The 19,810-nt window shown below is 40.6% G+C and overlaps 1 protein-coding gene across 1 annotated transcript; it reads left to right on the top strand.

The window, feature by feature from the left end:
- Positions 1-1,147: 1,147 nt before the first annotated feature.
- Positions 1,148-12,935, top strand: psmf1 (proteasome inhibitor subunit 1). The gene is made up of 7 exons (XM_049599622.1): positions 1,148-1,368; positions 3,796-3,948; positions 4,200-4,282; positions 4,891-5,076; positions 9,904-9,960; positions 10,664-10,825; positions 12,372-12,935. Exons 1-7 carry the CDS (start codon positions 1,240-1,242, stop codon positions 12,421-12,423), a joined length of 822 nt encoding a protein of 273 aa, XP_049455579.1. The 5' UTR covers positions 1,148-1,239; the 3' UTR covers positions 12,424-12,935.
- The last annotated feature ends 6,875 nt before the right edge of the window (positions 12,936-19,810 follow it).

Raw genomic sequence — 19,810 nt, forward strand, 5'->3', positions numbered from 1 at the left:
TGTTTATAATGATAATAATAAAATAATAAAAATAATAGAAATAAATAAATAAATAAATAAATAAATAAATAATTATTATAAATAAATCAATCAATGTATTTAATATTATAAATTGCTACAAAAAAACCCGTTGTAGGGTTAGTTTTCAAACTTTTTCGTAAGGTCAGTAGTACACAGTGAATGTCTCTTTTTTTCCAGTCAGCCAGTTAAGGGAATACGGAACCAAAAGCCCTTAGTATGTTTTCACCCCGGGACTCTTTATGCGTTGGATCAAAACACAATTGACAAAGCTCTGTAAAGTTAGACACATTACACTACTGGGTTTCCGCTAAGAACATTTTTTTCATTTTATTAAAACAAAATTCGCTCAAAATTCTTATTTAATCTATTTTCAATAATTGACATACTCAAAGTAATATAAAGACTATGAGGCATACAGTGTACTTTTGAAGGAAAGGTTTCCAAAAATAGGCCTAATAATCATTTGTAAGGAAGAATAGTTACCAAAAAAGTCCTCTGATAGTAGATAGTCTAGATCACATCTAGAGATAATGTAATTTATAATAATTTAATTGTAATGTAATATTAAACATTTTTTTGAACTTATGACTCAGTTTTATCAGTTCTGCACACCTTGCAAGGTGTGCACATTATATGAATGATGCTTGTGTTTAAAGACTATACTTTATTTTTTACCTTTAATAGCAAAATTAGCAATTGTGTTTTTGATATGTGTTTCACTAATGCAATACAATACAACATTCATGTTCAGTGTGGTTTTATTCGTGCACTGCTGCTGTAACATGAGAATATCTACCTACGAGAAAATCCCGATTTCAGACTTGAAGTTCACTTGAAATGTGGTTGAAAGCTCAGGCAAAAATGTCAGTTTAATTATTACCTCTATATGAAGTTGAATAAACAACTGTATAGAGGTAGGGCATACCTGAAACTTTTTTAAAAAACAAACAAACTGATTTATATATCAAAAATCTATCTTTATTATATTTGTAAATTTTGTGTAATTATTATTATTAGTCGGTGTTTTAAGAGCCACTGTTTTTAGCTTTAAAATGTTTATTTGCATCAAAGTTAGTTGTCAATCACGTTTCACCGGTGCTTTTACTTTGAAAATGCCAAACAGGAAGTGGTTGCAGTTGCTGTGAAACTGTGTCTTTCGTTTTCGTTTCTTCACATGAAACTGAATTGATGTTGTTATAGTGGTTAGATTAAAGAAACATGGCGGGCCTGGAGGTGTTATATACCTGTGTCGGTGGCAGCATTAGCTGTCCACAGGACGCCGTTGTGTGTTTCGTTCACTGGGAAATGATAAAGAGCGGATACAGGTGCATCGGGTCCGGAGACGAGGTAACTTAAGTTAAACTAGCTAACGTTGATATTAGCTTAAATAATCTCCTGCGTTAACCAGAGGCCGCGATAGACCAAAATCCGTTTAAAATTTAACGCCATGATCGTTGGTCAACATCGCAGTAGCTATTTCTGTGGGAGACCATTTTAATATTGAATATCCATGAATAAATGACAGATTTAACAAACGGTTACCACTGCTGTCCGTATGAGGAGTCAGGGGATAGACAGGATCTGAAATATAGATTTTAAGAAAAATACGCGCTGCTTTGTGAATAACTTATGTACCGAATTGAAGAATGGCGCTTAAGCTGTTCATAATTGTATTTTGGACCGTTTTCACTGAGGTTATTGATCTGTGCTTAACAGAAAGAAATTAATCTGTCAGTTTTTCAACGGAATTCTGTCCGCACCAACCTGCCTCGGCTGCTCAGTTTAGATTAGCTTTAGCTTCCTAAATGAACAATACTCATGTTATCTAGCAAACTGTTATCATTGATAAACATATTATAGCTTTGTTTTAATGAGCTGTCGTGTTTAATGCAGCAGTCACCAGCAGTTGTTTTATAACAGAGACATTATGACGAGCTCTAAAATCTGTCATGTCATCTTATGCTAGCTAACCGAGTGTTGTGCCACTTGGGGCCAGACACTCTGTAACACCACAGTACAGACAGTGTTCAGATCCATCACTTCAGTAAAAGCACAAATACCACACTGTGGAAATATTCCACTGCAAGTAAAAGTCCTGCATTCAAAACCTTCCTAAAGAAAAGGTTTTTGTATCATCAATAAAATGTAGTTGGAGTTTGGATTGTTATTATTACAGCTGTATTACTGTGTCTGTTGCATTTTATTCCTGTAAATGTTTAAATTTGTGCTCATTTAACTTCAGTATTTACTGGTGGGTCATTAAAGCTACAGCAATACATCATATTCTGCACTGCTCAAAAAATAAGGGAACACTTAACAGTCACAGCGTAACACCAAGTCAGTTAAACTTCGGAAGACGGAAGATTTTGAATCAGTTTCAGCTGCTTTGGTGCAAATCAAAGTGACAACAGGTGCAAAGGAGAGGCAAAAGCAAGACAACCCCCAAAAAGGGAATAGTTTTACATGTGGTGTCCACAGACAGTTGCTCTCTCCTTATCCTTCCTGACTGATTCTTCTCCAGTTTGGTCTTCTGCTAGTGTCCTTGTCACTACTGGCAGCATGAGGCGGTACCTGCAGCACAATCAGGTTGCACAGGTAGTCCAGCTCCTCCAGGATGGCACAAGGAGGTTTGCTGTGTCTCCCAGCACAGTCTCAAGAGCATGGAGGAGACACCAGGAGACCTGCCGTTACACCAGGAGAGCTGGACAAACAGACTCCATGAGGGTGGCACGAGGGCCCCACGTCCTTTTGTGGGACCTGTGCTCACAGCCCAGCAGTGAGTAGCTCAAGTGGCATTTGCCAGAGAACACCAGAATTGGCAGGGCTGCCATTCTCTTCACAGATGAGAGCAGGTTCACACCGAGCACATGTCACAGGCTTTAAAGAGTCTGGAGTAGTGAATGTTCTGCTGCCTGTAACATCATCCAGCATGACTGGCTTGGTGGTGGGTCAGTGATGGTCTGGGGAGGCATATCCTTGGAGGTTTGCACAGACCTCTATGTCATAGCCAACAGTACCTTGACTGCTGTTCGGTACTGGGATGAAATCCTCAGAGCGATTGTCAGACCAGAAGCTGGTGCAGCGAGCCCTGGGCTTGTCCTGGTGCAGGACAATGCTCGGCCTCATGTGGCCCTTAAGGGGTTGATGATTTCGGTTTCCATTGACCGTTGTTACATCATTTTGTTCTCAAATAATTATACAGTGTACATCAGTAAAGATTTTCAACTTGAATTATTGTCATCAAGATCTGATGTGTGACTTAAGTGTTCCCTTATTTTTCCTGAGCAGTGTATAAGATCATTATACTTAAGTAGCGTGCCCGTCCTGTGAGAACCACACATCTCTAAAAAGTCAACTTTTCATCGCGTCGTAAACAGTTTTCAGCTTTGTGACGATGCATTGTCCTGCTCATTTAAGAGGGTTTCTAGAGAGTTTAAGGAGGAGGATAATTTTTTCAACTCATCCTTCAGTTTATCACCAACATTCAGAACCAGCACATCTGGAAATACATGGTTTTCACTGGACAAGAGGGGGATGACAACTGGAGTCAGACAAATGCAGTGGAGTAAAAAGTACAATATTTGCCTTGAGAATACTCAAGAAAAGCACGAGTACATGTTCTTGGTTACATTCCACCACTGACTACTGAACACATTCTGAAGAGTTTGTCCTGACATCATTATTATGTGCTCTCACCGTCTTCTAACGCCCTCCATTTTCCCTCTGTCTGCCCCTGTTGTGTGTGCCGTTTTCCTGTGTCTCTCCCACCTCCAGCCTCGCAGCAGTGATAAGAAGTCCGAGCTGCTGCCTGCTGACTGGAGCAGCAACAAGGAATTGTACAGTCTGCGATATAAAGCCAAAGACAGCGACACCCAGCTGCTGCTCAAAGCCATTGCTGTCGACTCCACCTTGATCTTCAACCTGATGGTAGGAACAGCTGAGTATTGAGTCGACTCTGCAGACAGACGACCAGCTTAAATGAGATGAATGATGAGACAAAACAGTAGATGCTGCATCCATAATCTGTTCACCAATATTATAATCTGTTCAGTTTACTATTAACCTGATGTGTTTGGATTAGATTTCTGTTTTGTCCTGAGGAACAAATGTGAAACAGGTATTGATCTTTTCCTTGTGTCATCTTAACGCGTGCTCTCTGTATGTGTTTGTGTGTGAAGACCCCAGGCACACAGCAGGTGTCAGACTTGACAGTGAACATCAGTGATCACGTGGATGCTGACCAGTTACACACATTTGACAGGTTGGTGTAATTTTTTTCTTTTCTTTTTTTGGCCATAACTTCATAACTCACATGAGAATTGAGCCTTCCTAACCTGGCTGACACTGGTGATCTAACATAGACTAACCCCACTTGATGTAGCTATACGTATATAGCTAGCTAGTGTTTTAATAGATCCCTAAGGTCCTCTAATTCTGGTCCATTAAATGTCCCCGAGAGTGGAATTAAAAAGTGTGGTGATGCTGCGTTCTGTGGCCAGTTGACATCAGACTGTCTGATTCAGTGGACAGCTTCAAACAAAATCTTAAAACCTATCTTTTTAGACTGCATGTATGTAGCTTTTATTTAATCAATTGGCATCAAGCCTAATTCGTATTGTGTGTGTGTGTGTGTGTGTGTGTCTGTGTCTGTGTAAGTATGTGATTGTGTATTTTAATCTTTAATTAAACCAGCCGATGCCTGTTGGTTATATATTTTTTCCTGACAGCATGCTTTTAGTTTAATGTTTTCCATAACAGGATGTTCAATCATTACCAACCAGAAAGCACAGGACACTCGTACCGTAGATCGAACTGCACAGATGAAACTTTATTTTGATAAATGAAGTTAAGAGCAACTTTTTCTTCCAGTGTGTTCAAGGATGCAGACAGTCTGTCAGAGAAGGTGAAGACTCAGCTGCTGCCCTCCCAGGACAGACCGACAGGACAGAGGGCAGAGAGGAAGAGTCGGAGGGAGGTGGAAGAGGAGGCTGAGCAGAGACGAAGAAGAGAGGACAGCGACCCCCTCCGCATCCCCAGCAGACAGCCACCACACTGGTGAGTGATGACAGGAAGCTGCCTGTGTAAATTTACCTTGACACAGAGGTGTTTTTATGTGTAAATATCTGCTAAAAGCAAATAAATCCCATCAGTCACACGGCTGTATTTCATTCAGAATATACTGGGATTTAATTTCATTAGTTTAAAATAGTGTGTTTGCTTCTCATTTGCATTTTAATCAGAGGAATTAGTAATAGACAGCTAATAATAGGGAACTAAACCATGTTTGGATTTAAGCTATTTCAGGCTCAGTACACCCAAACAGCCAAATTAATTCATTTTATTCCACTGCTGGATTTGCAGTCTGTACTTTCCTATAACTGGTTCGCCTGTTTACTTCCAGGAAACTACAGTGTAGAGTCGTTATAAGAACCTTTTGTCTTCCATAAATAGAAAGAAATAGGGCGAGGTCATATCATAGAGCCTTAAAGGTGGGGTTGTTAATGTTTTTAATGCTTTTAAATCTACTGGCACAAATCCAAAGCCTCATCGTCATCATTTTATATAGAAACAGTCTTAGTTTTAATTTAAGTATCAAAAATAATGTGCTTTTCCAGGGTGACATCTCATTCATGCAGACTCATGATATTTTCCGACTGGTTTCCACCTTCTGTGTGCATAACTGCGCTGTTATGATCATTAAATCATAATAAATCCAGCCTATAAATAATAAATAAATCTATCAACCGTCTGAAGGCTGTAGGCTCGACTGTCTAAGTGGCTCAGAGAGAGTTTGTTTTCATCCCGTTCGTCAATAAACCCATCGACAGTCTGTTTTTCTGCTCGGGGAGAGTTTGCCGTAGAAATCAACCACACTTGCTGTTGCCAAGGTAACCACAAGTGTTGCCAAATCAACCAGGACGAGAAATTTTATGGATTCTAACTCAAAGTCATTTTTCCAAGCCAAAATGTCAAGTAATTATTCCCTCGTTTCAGTTTCTCAGCTGTGAGGTTTCGCTGCTGCTTTTTTCGTCTGCAGCTAATGATTAATGTTTGTCATTGATTGATCTGCTGATTATTTTCTGAATCAGTTAAGCGTTGCTCGTCGTCAGTTTCCCAGAGATTTTCATTTGTCACACACTCAGACAGTATCTACAGTGTGCAGTGAAATGCTTTGTAACCCCCTCCAGTATGGAAATATAATATAAAAAATACATTATCTACAACAGAGAAAGAAGAGAAACACAAAAGCCCCATTTCCACTAACACTTTCGGTGGTCCACTTAGCGTTTCCATTGTAAACAGTCCTCTTAGATGTGGACAGGGTTGTTGTCACTCACTGCTCCGTCCGGCACTCACTGCATTTCCTCCTTTATCAGTCTGCACCTGGTTTATCGTCCACAGAACGAGGCTGCACGCTGACATTTTCAGAACAAAATAAAAACAGGCTGCAGTGAGAGTCTCTCTCCATGGGATATTTAAAAATAGCAGCTTTGTGCATTTAGTCCTTCTCAGGCAAGCTCAGGGGTTTAGTGTTGCTGTAGCCCACAGGAACGACGCTCTGCAATGCATTTTTTTTCTCAATTGAGGATTAGAATATATGCAGCTCACATAATGCGGTCGAAACTAATACATGTAAACCTTTTTGCACCGTAATTGGAAAGTTGAGTTGAAACCAAATGTCCACCCTCTTGACTTGACTCCTTGTGGACTTTAGTTGTATGTAAAATGGGTACTGTTTAATTGAGTATAGAAGTGAGCTCAGAGGAGTAAGAGTCATAAGAAGGACTATTTTGATCACAGGTTTCACTTCCTCCACATTTATTTCCTCAACTGTACGATAAAGGTTGAGATCCACTGAAGTAATTAACCAATTGTCTCAGATCTAAAACTGAATATCTTCGGCTTTGGACTGTTAGTCACAAAACAATTTGATGATGTCACCTTGGGCTTTAGGAAGTTGTGACTGTTCTATAGACCAACTGGTTAACAGGTTAATCAGATGAATTGATCATGAAAATAATTATTAGTTGCAGCCTGAATCCTGATTGAACTGTTTAGGATTGTTTGGATAAAACTGAAATGAAAATGTGTTTGGGTGGATTCACGTGTGATTAAAGTGTGCCAAACAAGAACACGACAAATACATTAGGGACTTGACTTTAAAATAGGTAACACACACACACACACACACACACACACACACACACACACACACACACACACACACAGAGAGTTCATGCCTTGTACAAAGTCTAGACAGGAGCTGTTGGTCGACTACAACTGCAGAGAGTAAATGAGGGCAGAGCTCGGGCAGCTTGAGTGTGTGTGTGTGTGTGTGTGTGTGTGTGCGCTCAGATTGAATCACTCTGCTTTTCGCTCTTCGTCTCATCTCCCTCCTCTCCCCCCTCCTCCTCCCCGTCCTCTTTGCTGTGACCCGATCAGATGAGATGCGAGGTGATGTCAGCACTTTATCGACCTCGCTTCTGTCGCCTCCTCGTCTCCGGAGAGGGAGGGAGATAAGGAGGGAGGGAGATCAAAACAGTGACAGATGGAGAAAACCAAAATCTGAAAGAGAAAAGACGTATGAAAGGGAGAGAAAATAATAAAAAAGGGATAAGATGCAGAATGATGGAGAGAGGAGTGAAAGAGATGCAGAGAGACGAGGAATGATGAATGAGAAAGCAAAAACTGAGTCAGGGCTGCAGAGAGCAGAAAGTGTTGGAAAACAGGGACGAGGAGGACAGACGAGTGGGGAGGGAGGAAAATGGACAGAACAGAAAAGATGGCGAGCAGAAGATCTCTGCCTACAGTGTGTTTCCACTGTGTGATTCACACTGAATAATTACAACTACTAATGGGATAACTGGGATTATGAATGGGATGTGTAATGTATAATGTTGAGTTACAGGATTAGGGTTGTAATAAATTTAATTTTATCCATCTGTGTGGATTCTGGGTCGCTGCATCAGCAAAGAGTGTAAAAGAGATGACAAGAGAAATTTAATTAAAGGGCCGCCGCTAACAGCCATCTTTATGAATGATTCATCTCGTCTGGATTAAAGCTGTAGTTGGTAACTTTTATGAAAATAACTTTGCGTCACATTTGCTGAAACTGTCGTCATCCACACAGAAATACACGAAACAGATAATGTGTAGCGCCTCTAACAGCATTTACGAGAATCTACCACAGCGAAAGGAGGACAGTCAGTCAGAGCTGAGGAGTCTCGAACGCATCATGTCAATCGCTGCTCATCAAACTAGGCAGCGCTGATCAAATATCAGTCAAGATTCTGCATCGCCTATTTCTCACCTCAGATGTTTTCTGAAACATATTTTAGTGTACTGTTTAGCTGTATGATGAGAAAGTTTGTGACCTGGCTGCCATGTTGGATACAGTTGAGCCAAAACCAAGCACCACCCATCGACCAGAGCAAATTCTGATTTTACAGCCTGAAGGCCTTTTATTTGTCCAAATTGTCCCACGTCTAAAAATAAATACGACCTCACGTTTTGTCAGTTTTTGCACACTGAGTCCGAAACTTTCGTCGGTCATTAATATTTTCGTAACAGATTTGATTTTCTGCATTTTTCGCATCCGTCAGAGCCTTTAGAGCCGTTTGACCAAGAGTCAGTGAAGCCTATTGTTGTTACTTCTCACTGGTTCTGATGCACCGCTTGACAACAGCATTGTATCCTCCCGCTGTGCTCATTGGTTGGTTGTTTTTTTATTTTAACTCAGCTCAAACTTAGTGTAGTGGGCGGATTTAAAGGTCTGGACCCAGGCAACACTAAAATATGTTTCTGAAAACATTGTAGGCCAGAAATAGGCAATGCAGTTACATAATGTTGATAATAGTTTTGACAGTTTGACGGCAGCTCATGAGCAGTGATTGACATGACTTACAGCTGCGTTAGAGACTCCTCGACTCTGATTGATTGGTTTCTGTGAGCTGCGGTAGATTCTAGCAAATGCCAGTAGAAGCACAACGAGTGGGAGGAGGGAAATCATTTTTTGTACCAGGCTGTAAACGTGTATTTCTGTTGTAAAGCTGGGCATTTTAATATGGGTGTTATAGGTATTGACTTGCTTTTGAAGCCTGTAAGTGGCCAAGAACTGCAGTTTTTGACACTTCACGCTTCATCTTCTTGGCCCTGCTGGTTGCTGCTTGGTTCATCTTAAACAACCCTTTAATACTCTACCCCCTCCTTGTTTGTTATCCTCGCCTGAAGTCTCTCTTCAACACTGCTTTAAGTCCTGTACGTCCTAACCTTATTCTTATAAAGAATATATCTTCTTTTCGACACCCACCTCTGTAATTTCGTACTCTTAACAGCTTTGTATTTCCTATATTTTCTGCCAAGATTTTAGAATAGATTTTGTGTCAGTTCTACCAAACATTATTTCACAGTCTCTGTTTTAAAGCTCTTTTCAGCTGCCTCATTTCCCTCTCCTCCAACATGAGCTGAAATCAGATGTTGTTGGATTTACATCTTATCTTAACAGCCTATGTTGGTTATTCAGTTCTGGTATTTTCAATTAAGAAAACACTGACGTACTTACATCCTTTCATTTCTTTCCAACAGCTAAAGCATCATTTTTCGGTTTTGTGTCCTCACGTCTTGTCTATTGCAGCGCATGTTTGCAGCACAGTAACATTCCACAGCGTTCCCTTATTAGTCTGAAACATGTCATTAAAAAAGTGAAAAATGTCCATTTAAATTTTTCTTCAGAGTATTTAAATGTTGGTGTGTCAGACCAACGACCCAAAGATACTCAGTTTGCAATCATAAAAAACAGAGAAATGCAACAAATATTCACATTTGAGAAACTTAAAATAGTATTAGCCTCATAAATAATCGATTAAATAACTTTCCTTTCAGGCACGACCCCATTATTCCTCCGTTTGCAGCTGGAGGAGCAGATCTGGATCCCTTCGGGTGAGTCCGTCTCTCTCCCTCATAAAAAACCCTCACAAATAATTGTTATGGAAATGGTTTTGCAGATATATATTTAAGCACCAGTGTGGTTTTTGTTCTAATCTGGGATTTTGGGGGATGAACAGTCCGTCCACGCAGTAACAGACAGACAGCAGAGGATTACTGGCGCTTGTCCAGACTCCCTCTGCCAGCTGAATGTGAAGCTCTGAACACAAATATCTTCAGGGTGCACCGTGGACGGACAAATCACAGTTTAAACCAGTTCAATCTAACCACTGAGTCGACCGCAGAGGGACTGAACAAAGGCAGACTAAATATTGAGAGCCCAGTTGCACCTTTGGTTCACGAATGATCGAGGGTCAGTTACACTAAATGGAAGTTTGAATGGTTTCATTCTTCGTCTTTTGGGGTCAAAACTTTTTCAAATATAAAAAATACATTTGGTGTTTAATCATACAGTTTGTATCTGTGTTAGAGGAGCCATTACTGAAGGAAATATAACAGCTGATTCCAAACGTTTGAATGGCAGTATATGTAATTTATCTGATAGTTAACATCAGGTTGTTCCTCACCCCTGCATCATCCACTATAATCATGGGATTGAACTTCAGAGGAGCATCAGTGTCATGCCAAACATTCATTAAACTCAGATTAAGTGAGCTACGCTCCTCCCTCTCCTTCTCTCTTTCCTGCCCCCCCTCAGGACTCGCGGCAGTGGTGGCATGATAGTCGACCCGTTGAGGTCGGGGTATCCTCGCTCTGGCTTCGATCCATCAAGTGGGATACCAGACATCCTGCCTCCTGGAGCTGTTCCCCCAGGGGCTCGCTTCGACCCGTTTGGACCCGTCGGACGACACAGACCAGGGTAAGACAAACACACACACACACACACACACACACACACACACACCCATATGTCTCTCTCTTTGTCCTCCCTAAAGGAGGACACTCAAGTACACTTTTCTAGACCAAAACATAAATCATTTAAGCATAAAAATGTCTATTAAAACTACAGTTTATGACGTTTATGAAAATAACTTTAGGAATCTACCAAGGCCAAACGAAAACAACCAATCAGAGCTGAGGAGTCTCTAACACAGTGGTCAATCATGTCAGTTAGGGATGCGCGATATGTATCGGCCGAAAGTGGGACATTTTTACAATTATGCATTATTCAGAAAATTAAAATCATAGCCAGTAAATAACATTCGATAATACAAAGCCAGACTGCTTTCATGAGGGTAGGGGCGTAGAGGGAAGGCCATTTGACAATACCCCAGAAAATTTTCCTCATTTTCACGGCCTAATGTCGGCAGGTATGAAGAGTCAGAACTGTTCTTTGTCGTGTTAGAAATAGTGATGTCAGTTTGATTTGGTTAGGTCAGAGCTACAGAATATTAAATCAGCCATATTTTTCCTTTCTTACCCTCAGGTGTACATAAACTACAGGTTATACACTTATTTGTGTAATATTTTTGTTGTATGTTTTTATTCTGTGAAGCACTTTGTGCCGCATTTTTAATGCATGAAAAGTGCTATACAAATAAAGTTTGATTTGATTTGTAAAAAAACAAATGTGAAATTATAGGTTATCAGCCATGAGAAGCAGGAAATTATCGGTTGAAAAAAAATCCATATTGGTGCATCCCTAATGTCAATCACTACTCGTGAACTGTAGTGAAACTGTCAAACTAGGCAGCAGTGACCAAATATGAATCAAGATTCTGTTGCTGCATTGCCTATTTCTTGCCTCAAATGATTGCAGAAACATAGTTTAGTGTACCGTTTGCTGTGAAAAGAGACAGTTGGTCTGGGCGGTGGGCGGTGGGCAGTGGTGCTGTCACTGGATTGTTTCCAACGCGGCAGACAGGTCAAAAACTGATAAGGTAATACAACTAGGGATGTTCCTGCTGAATGAAAATTTTAATTAAGACCAGTCGACTTGTCTAAAAAAGGGAAAACACGCAGAAAACAGTCAACATTTAGCACAATTTATTGTTAAGTATTTGAAACATTGTCCCCAAAAATATTGTGTGCATTAAGAGCCCTTTGAATCCTTTAATCACAAGCTTCAACAACCATGTCAGATTTTAAATGCCGCTGAAGTATGAGACACTTTGCGCTGTGCGGTATGAATATGAACATGAAGACAGCTCAGTCAAAAGTTGACCACTGAAATAACGTCTAAAATAAATAACTGCCTCTGAAGTGTGCCTCTGTAGCACCCACTACTGGCGGGTGGCTGCATGACAGTTAAGCAGTCTTGTACGTGAATAAAACACTAATTGCTTTAACCAACTAATATTTCTGGTGCCGGCTAGCGAGGGGACGGACGTTTAATCGTTAAGATGTCTAATTGCGTGTATCCCTAAATGCAACAATGACAGTTTTTGTGTGTCTGTGTTTTTCAGGCCGGATCCGGACCACATGCCCCCGCCTGGCTACGACGACATGTTCATGTAGTACCTGTTTTCCTACTTCCTGTTTTACTACTCACAACAACATCCTGCCCTCCAGCCAATAGGAAGCCAGGAGGAGTTCTCATCTTCTTTATCTTTGAGGATTTGATCTGATTTAGTGGCCCCAAAGTAATAATCTTTGCCTTTACATTTTCTCCTGTTTTTGAAAAAGAGGGTTTGTTTTCTAATCGTTGGTTTCATATAACTAATGTACAACACGTGTATATAACTTACATCGACATACCCGCCTCCATGTGTTAAAATCAACGCATTAGTGTTTTTTTTCCTCTGCTTCCTAAAAGATCGAAGTCAATTTAGATTCTTGTCGTCCCATTAAACTGCAACTTATAATTTATTCAGAATAAAGGAAAAGTCACTGAATTTCTGTTGTGGATGAATTAGAAAAAATAAAACATAATTCTTTAGAGTTGTTTTTGTTTGGATTGTTGTTGATTTAACAACATGGTTGATTAATTGTGTCACACCAAAATAAAAATCTGAGACTTTACATTCTGCTTTCTGTTGTTGACGTTTACTGTTGTTTACTGTTGTCTGTGTTATGAGCCAGTCCTGAAATGACTTTAACATCTTATTTCATGATGCTGCAGCAAAGACAATAAAAAGAGTTTTGCAGGTGAAACATCAACAGCCAGAGATCAACATAGTTAAATCCATTTGTCAGGACAGTTGTTTCAGTCTGATTCATAATTTGTTTATACAGTATGTCTGTGCTCATTACCTTGTGTTCAACAAGTTCTTATTTCCCCTGCAGGCAGATGACAAACAGCCATCTCCAGTTCTCTTTAATTGTCCCAGGGAGAGCTGAAAAATATAGTATGTGCTCTGCTCACAGCGGTGCTTTCATTCTCATGATTGTTAGAGCAGGAAAAAAATGTCAACACAGTGTGAAGCAGAATTTTCTTTCTGAAAATAGGGAGGCAGCAGAGTTATAAGGTAGTTCCACTCTCAGACTCAGGTGATCATCATGAGACGAACAGACAGTGATACAGAAATATAAATCAACTCTGAGAGTCTGCTTTGTGCTAAAATGCTAACATGCGCATAATGACAGCACCCCAAGGCCGGTGCCACTGACATCACACCTGATGAAGACCCTTGAGAGGCTGGTCCTTACACATCTCTGCCCCCTTCACTACCACACAGCCCACGCCTCTGAGTGACAAGTTGGAGCACACGGGGGTGGACCACAACCTGACAACATGGATGCTGGATTACCTCATCAACCAACTGCAGTATGGAGGATATGAGACAGAAGTCGGTTATGTTAAGGCATAAAAACCATTGGGGTAGAAAAAAATCATGTTTTGGCCTAAAATACAAAAAAGCTGCTGGAAATTAATTAATTAATTAATTTTCCGTAACCGCTTACTCCTGTTGGGGATCGCAGGGGGCTGGAGCCTATCCCAGCTGACACTGGGTGAGAGGCAGGGTACACCCTGGACAGGTCACCAGACTATCACAGGGCTGACACATAGAGACAGACAACCATTCACACTCACATTCACACCGGACAATTTAGAGTCACCAATTAACCTGCATGTCTTTGGACTGTGGGAGGAAGCTGGAGCACCTGGAGGAAACCCACGCTGACACGGGGAGAACATGCAAACTCCCTACCCCAGGGTTCGAACTAAGAACCCTCTTGCTGTGAGGCGACAGTGCTAACCACTGCACCACCGTGATGCTGCTGTAAATGCAACAATGTAAAAATGTAAAAAAAACAACTGCTTTTCGTTGCGTTATCCCGGCTAAAGACAAAGCGATGGAACACCCACGTTTAGCAGCTAAAAAGCCACTGAAAGATGCAGCAATGGCTCATTGGTTTCAAACAGTTGCCTGCAGCTTGGCACCATCCCCTCCATCTCTCGATGACAAAATCAGCTCATATACCAAGAAACGTTGGAATGATTCATTTGAAACGTACAAAGGAGGTATCGGATTTGTAGTTTGCAGATATGTACAATGAGCTGTCAAAATCTTTAACCCCATTTGGTTCCAATACCCAAACTACCATACTACTTCGTATGCCAGAACAATATTTAGAGAGTCCCAATACATAATATGTCAAATGTGGTATGCCAAAATTCTACTGCAGCATGCTTCCTCTGTGCAGCAGAAGATGCATCACATCAACTGAGCCATAAACAGATGACAACAGATTGACAGCTGTCAGAAGCCACAATTATGAATGTCAGCGCGTTCAAGTGACCAGTCGAATAATAATAGAGCTATCGTTTAATTGAACAACATGATGATACAGATAATCAATAAAATGACCTCACTATGACAGTAATCTAAAAAGTTATATATAGCTTTTATTTACTTTTATTTCACAGACAAGAAACATTAAATTGTGAAGACAATAAAGCCTCCATATAAATAGCATTTTAAGTCTTGTGTGTGATTTATCTTGGCTTCATATGAGCAGAGGAAATCTCTGCTCGTCGCTAGGCTAATTTATACAATGTAAAATGCCATAGGCTTGTGCTAATAACGTTAGCATGTTGTATTTGTTTGGAAAATGTGTCCAGATAAAGACAAGTGTTTGTCTGTGAATGCTGTGAGTTATAGTGAGGCTGATTTGTGTACTTGTGTTTGAAACTGTCACCATTAAGCCATGTTTAATGTGTGTTTAATGTGTGTTTTGAATCAACTAAACTTCACAGCGCTTCACAGAAACCTCCGCCACTAACTAGTGTTTTGGAGGTGTAACTGCAGAGTTACACAGACACAGCACCGCACAAGTATAAATACCCTTGACAACTGCATAAATATTAGTTATGTAAAGTCATCTAGTGGGCTGGATTAGACCCTTTGACAGGCTGTTCCTGGCCCTCAGGTCGTATGTTTGACACCCTGCACTCGAGTAAAAGTCAATAGGTCACTAAAGTTGGTGGGATTCATCGTCTGTGGAAAATAACATTGCAAAATTTCACAACAACCCATCCAGCAGTTATTGAGATATTTCATATTGGCATCCTAACACGCTGAATGAAGATGGTGAACACATCAAACACTCCTGTTACACCTGCATGTTAATATATTTATACTATGTCATGTTCATGTCAGGGGAGTGTGGCTTTTCAGTGAGAACAACATATGTCGGAGCAATCAGTGTGTCATCTAATGAAAACAAATCTGCCTCGTCTCAGAGCCTCCTATGTGCTTTCTGCTTTATTATTCAGACTCATTATTATTCAGACAATGTGGTATTTTGCTCTCAGCGATTCTTTTTAAACCTGCAGACAAATATTATTCTGTTTGTCTTGTTTGTCTCTTTAGGCAGTCGGCACACGTCTTCCCCTGACTCTAATTCAGATTCAACCACTAAACTCAACTTCATTCATTAACATATTTTTATGCTCCGAGACGTTGTAAAACAAGAGCATTTGAATTTATACGACCACACAAACAATCTCAGCCCGTTTTATTTCTCCTGGAGGTAAATAAGAGGCAGAAGGTGAAACGGAAATGTGAGTGGGAGCGATGGGGATGTAAATAATGCTCACAGCTCACTCACAGTTTCACCTGACATGTTTCCTGTTAGTTTTAACTCGAGGTCCTGACGGAGGCAACATGTCTGTAGGAAACACATTTGACTTACCTTCAGCAGGTGGTTACAACTGATTCTCCTCAGTGGGTAGAGAGAGAAGGGAGGCTCTGCTTTTGTCTTGTGGGAAACATTACCCTGCGACAATCACGAGTCATCCTGGAGAGGGAAAATGATACAACTCAGAGGGAGGGAGACAACAAGAGACAAAGAGCAACATGCAGACAACTGTTTAAAATCCAAACCTGACAGACTGACAGTGATAATAATGAGCGAGAAGGAGGGACAGATTATTTTTAAAAAGTCCTTTCTTTGCTTACACTGGTATCATACAAGGGACCCCTTAACTCACACAGAGATGGAGCAAGGACCCCCTACGACATATATTGTATAAAATTTGGTTGCACATAAGACAACTGACCCTTTGCTAAGCCTGCCCCTGGATGCAGACTGACCAATCATAATGTAGCATCAGGATCAGACCAGGGTTTCGACAACAACACAGCTGTGCTCCATTGTTTCAGATTTCCTTCATTTTCAGGCTGGTTTTGTGGATTTGGAGCTAAATGTTGTGCCTGGGGCACGTCGTGTATTAATGATACTCGTTACCTGGAGAGGTTGGAAAAAGATATACGTTTCTTCCCTGTTCCAAAACCAAAATCAGAACCTGAAAAGTGTAGGGTTAGCTAGCTAGCTACTGAAGATATAGCCTACTGAACGTATACACATGCTGCTTTTGCTTTTTAATGATTATAACAGTGAAACAAGGACCGACCCTGCTGTATAGGAACCAGTGAAACTTTGCTCATATTCAATCAGCTCCATGTCATCACAGTGTGCCAGACGAGCGTTGTTTGACTTTCCCAGAGATCCCTGCCCGTCCAGCAGCGGAGGCAGTCCAGGCAGCAGCACGGGGTGAAGCCAAACACAGTTCATCTGCACACACTGTGATGCCACACAGCTGGTTCAATATCAGCAAAGTTTCCCTTTATATTCATTGTCTTGTGTGGCGATCAGCAGTGATGTGGTGGTTCACTTTTACACTGTGATCTGTAGCCTATAGTTCGGCTTTAGCTTCTAACTATCTTTGTCTTTTTAACCTGTTGTTGCTGCTGAATCAGTTTGACATCCTGGATATATCCTTCAGACACAGACTGTAGACCCCTCTGTCTGCTTCTCTCTGGAATCATTCTTTCATTTTTACAAAAATATGATTCTTTAGTGAGTGCAGTTAGTTACAGTGTGGGCTCCATGCTTACTGCGACAGCTTGTTGGACCATCACAAAGGTGCGGGGCTCAGCGAAGGGTTAGTTCTCTGTATATTTTGAGGTTGTCTGCCTGTTGCTGCCAAGTCAGCTTCACTCTCCACACTTTTCGCTGGTGGTTTTCTGTGTGTCTTCATTGACATAAAAAACACTTAATTTTGGCTCACAAGAACATCCATCCACTTGGAATAATACTACAGCTAATAATTTTTTTCCTCCTGCTAGATCCATGACCCTCCACAAGATAGGGATTTCAAAATAAACGCTTGTAAGAATACCTGTTTACCTCACATTAATTTGTATTTTCAGACATGCTTTAATTTTGGAAAAAAAAAAATTAATCAATCAATAAAAACTTAGATTATCAAGCAGTAATTTGGCACCACTCTGCTTTAACTCTGAGGACCCCCCCTAGGGGTCATGGGCCCCTGTTGAAGACCCAAAATTTAGAATAAACATGGCCATATGAAATATTTAAAATCCACCCATACTCTGGCTTTAAATAATACCACACAAAGATGAACTAACTCATGACAAGAAACATTTTCTCTCATTTTTTTCTGCCTCTTTTAGACAACTTTGCCTTTTCCCTTTGTTCTTGCCGTACCCAGTGCCAAACATTGAAGTGGTTATGGACCATCTACTGTCATATTTCCTCAATAAAACATCTATTTATTCAAACAAAGGTTGAACCCTTTTTAAATTCTGCAAGACAATGGGAAAACAGTTGGAGACAGTTGTTTAAGTGCAGCTCCAATCGTGGGCGTTGGTTGTATACTGCTTATATTCTAATTAAGTCGACTTTTACTTTTATAGTTTAAATTTTTACCCCTCTCTGTGTATCTGTACTTATTTCTGTCCCTGTGCTGCTGCAACACCTGATTTTTTCCCTCAGGGAATCAATAAAGGATTATCTTACCTTGTGAAACAGTTCGTCAGCTCATTTTGGTCTACTTCCTGTTTCACCAGTTATGATACTTCGGCCAGAGCGGCAGAGAAAGACTAAAACTAAAAAAGAGAAAAGGGAGATAAAAGACAGACTGACAGATGGATTAACAGATGGATGGAGGGGGTACCTGTATTATCCTCCAGCTGTGTGTGTGTGTTAGGCTCAGCTGGATTACCGTTATCCTCAAACACACTTTACCGTTGTTATGGATTAGCTCCAAAAACTAACTTCAGACACAGTGAAGAGAAACAACTGTAACTCGCTCACTCACACACAGTCCTGTCTCTGTGTCTCTGCAGGCAGCTCCTTTCACCTCCAGGCTTTGTGTCTGCTCTCAGCAGTGACACCTGGCACAAACAGGTGTGTGTGCCTTTCCGAATCATGTCCAATCAGGTGGATCACAGATCACAGGTGGACTCTCCAACCAAGGTGGTGAAACATCTCAGAGATGATTAAGAGAAATGGAAGGCACCTGAGCTAAATTAACAGAGCCTGAATTGTTATTGTCAAAGTTATATTTCAGGTTTTTTTCTCTGAACAAATGGGCACAAAGTTTGGGACATTTGCTTTTTCATGTTTTTGTGTTGGCCACTGTCGTTAAAAGCCCATCTGCAATGAGCAGCACTGGAAAAACACTGATTTTTATTTAACGTGAAACTGTTTTATTCAGTGTTTTTACCAGTTTAAATCACCTGGTCCATTTGTTTTGGAGGGGAAGAGACCTCTGCTGATAACTCAGCTCCTGATAAAAACCTCCTGATTAATGACCACTGAAGAAATTCTAACTGGGAGAATTTTCCACTGGTTGCAATCTGCAATCCTCACAGCTAAATGCCACTAAACCCCCCTAAATCTAACACACCATTCCTTTAAATGATTTCAGAGTAGGGGTGCAATATAAAAACATGTTTAAAGAGTGAATACTTTCTAAATGTACTGTAGAAATAAAAACACACTCACCAATCTCGTGTCGGTCATCACATGAGGCATGTCTGCTCTGTAGCTGTTACATGGAGACACTGGAGGAACATGTTTGGGGTTAATGACAGGAAGTCAGTACGATGACATCGCTCTCCTTAGCGTGGAGTGGAGTCAGTTTTACAGTAAATTTACTCCAATTTCAGTGAACAGAAACAGACAATAAATGTACATGAAGCATAAACTTAAAGGGACAGTTCATAATTAAAAATCCATGTTTTCCCTCTGACCCGTCGTGTTATTTATCGGTCGAGATGTTTTGGTGTGAGCTGCCAAATGTTGGAGATATCAGCCGTGGAGATGTCTGCCTTCTCTTGAATATAATGGAACTAGATGGCACTCGGCTTGTGGTGCTCAAAGCGCCAAAAAAAATACATTTGAAAAACTCAACAGCAATGTCTCTTTCTAGATATCACAACCTGTTTATCAAGATAATCCACAGACATTGTTGTGAGCAGTTTAATGTAGGAACTATTTCCTTTCTACCAAACTACACCCGCCAAACATATCATCATGCAAAAGGAAGAGGAGGAGGCTTGTGCTCGGGATGAAATGTAAATAATAATGGCGTCCTCCTCGGTTGACCTGTAATGTTAGCAAAAGGATCTTTCTCTCCTGCTGATGGTGG

Source organism: Epinephelus fuscoguttatus, linkage group LG1 (assembly GCF_011397635.1).
Source record: "Epinephelus fuscoguttatus linkage group LG1, E.fuscoguttatus.final_Chr_v1".
NCBI classification, from domain to species: Eukaryota; Metazoa; Chordata; class Actinopteri; order Perciformes; family Serranidae; genus Epinephelus; species Epinephelus fuscoguttatus.

Bases quoted from the DNA above. Each gene is read 5' to 3' on its own strand.
- psmf1 (XM_049599622.1), top strand. From the start codon at position 1,240: ATGGCGGGCCTGGAGGTGTTATATACCTGTGTCGGTGGCAGCATTAGC. The intron at 1,369-3,795 runs GTAACTTAAGTT...TCCCACCTCCAG, and splicing joins GCATCGGGTCCGGAGACGAG to CCTCGCAGCAGTGATAAGAA. The intron at 3,949-4,199 runs GTAGGAACAGCT...TTGTGTGTGAAG, and splicing joins CCTTGATCTTCAACCTGATG to ACCCCAGGCACACAGCAGGT.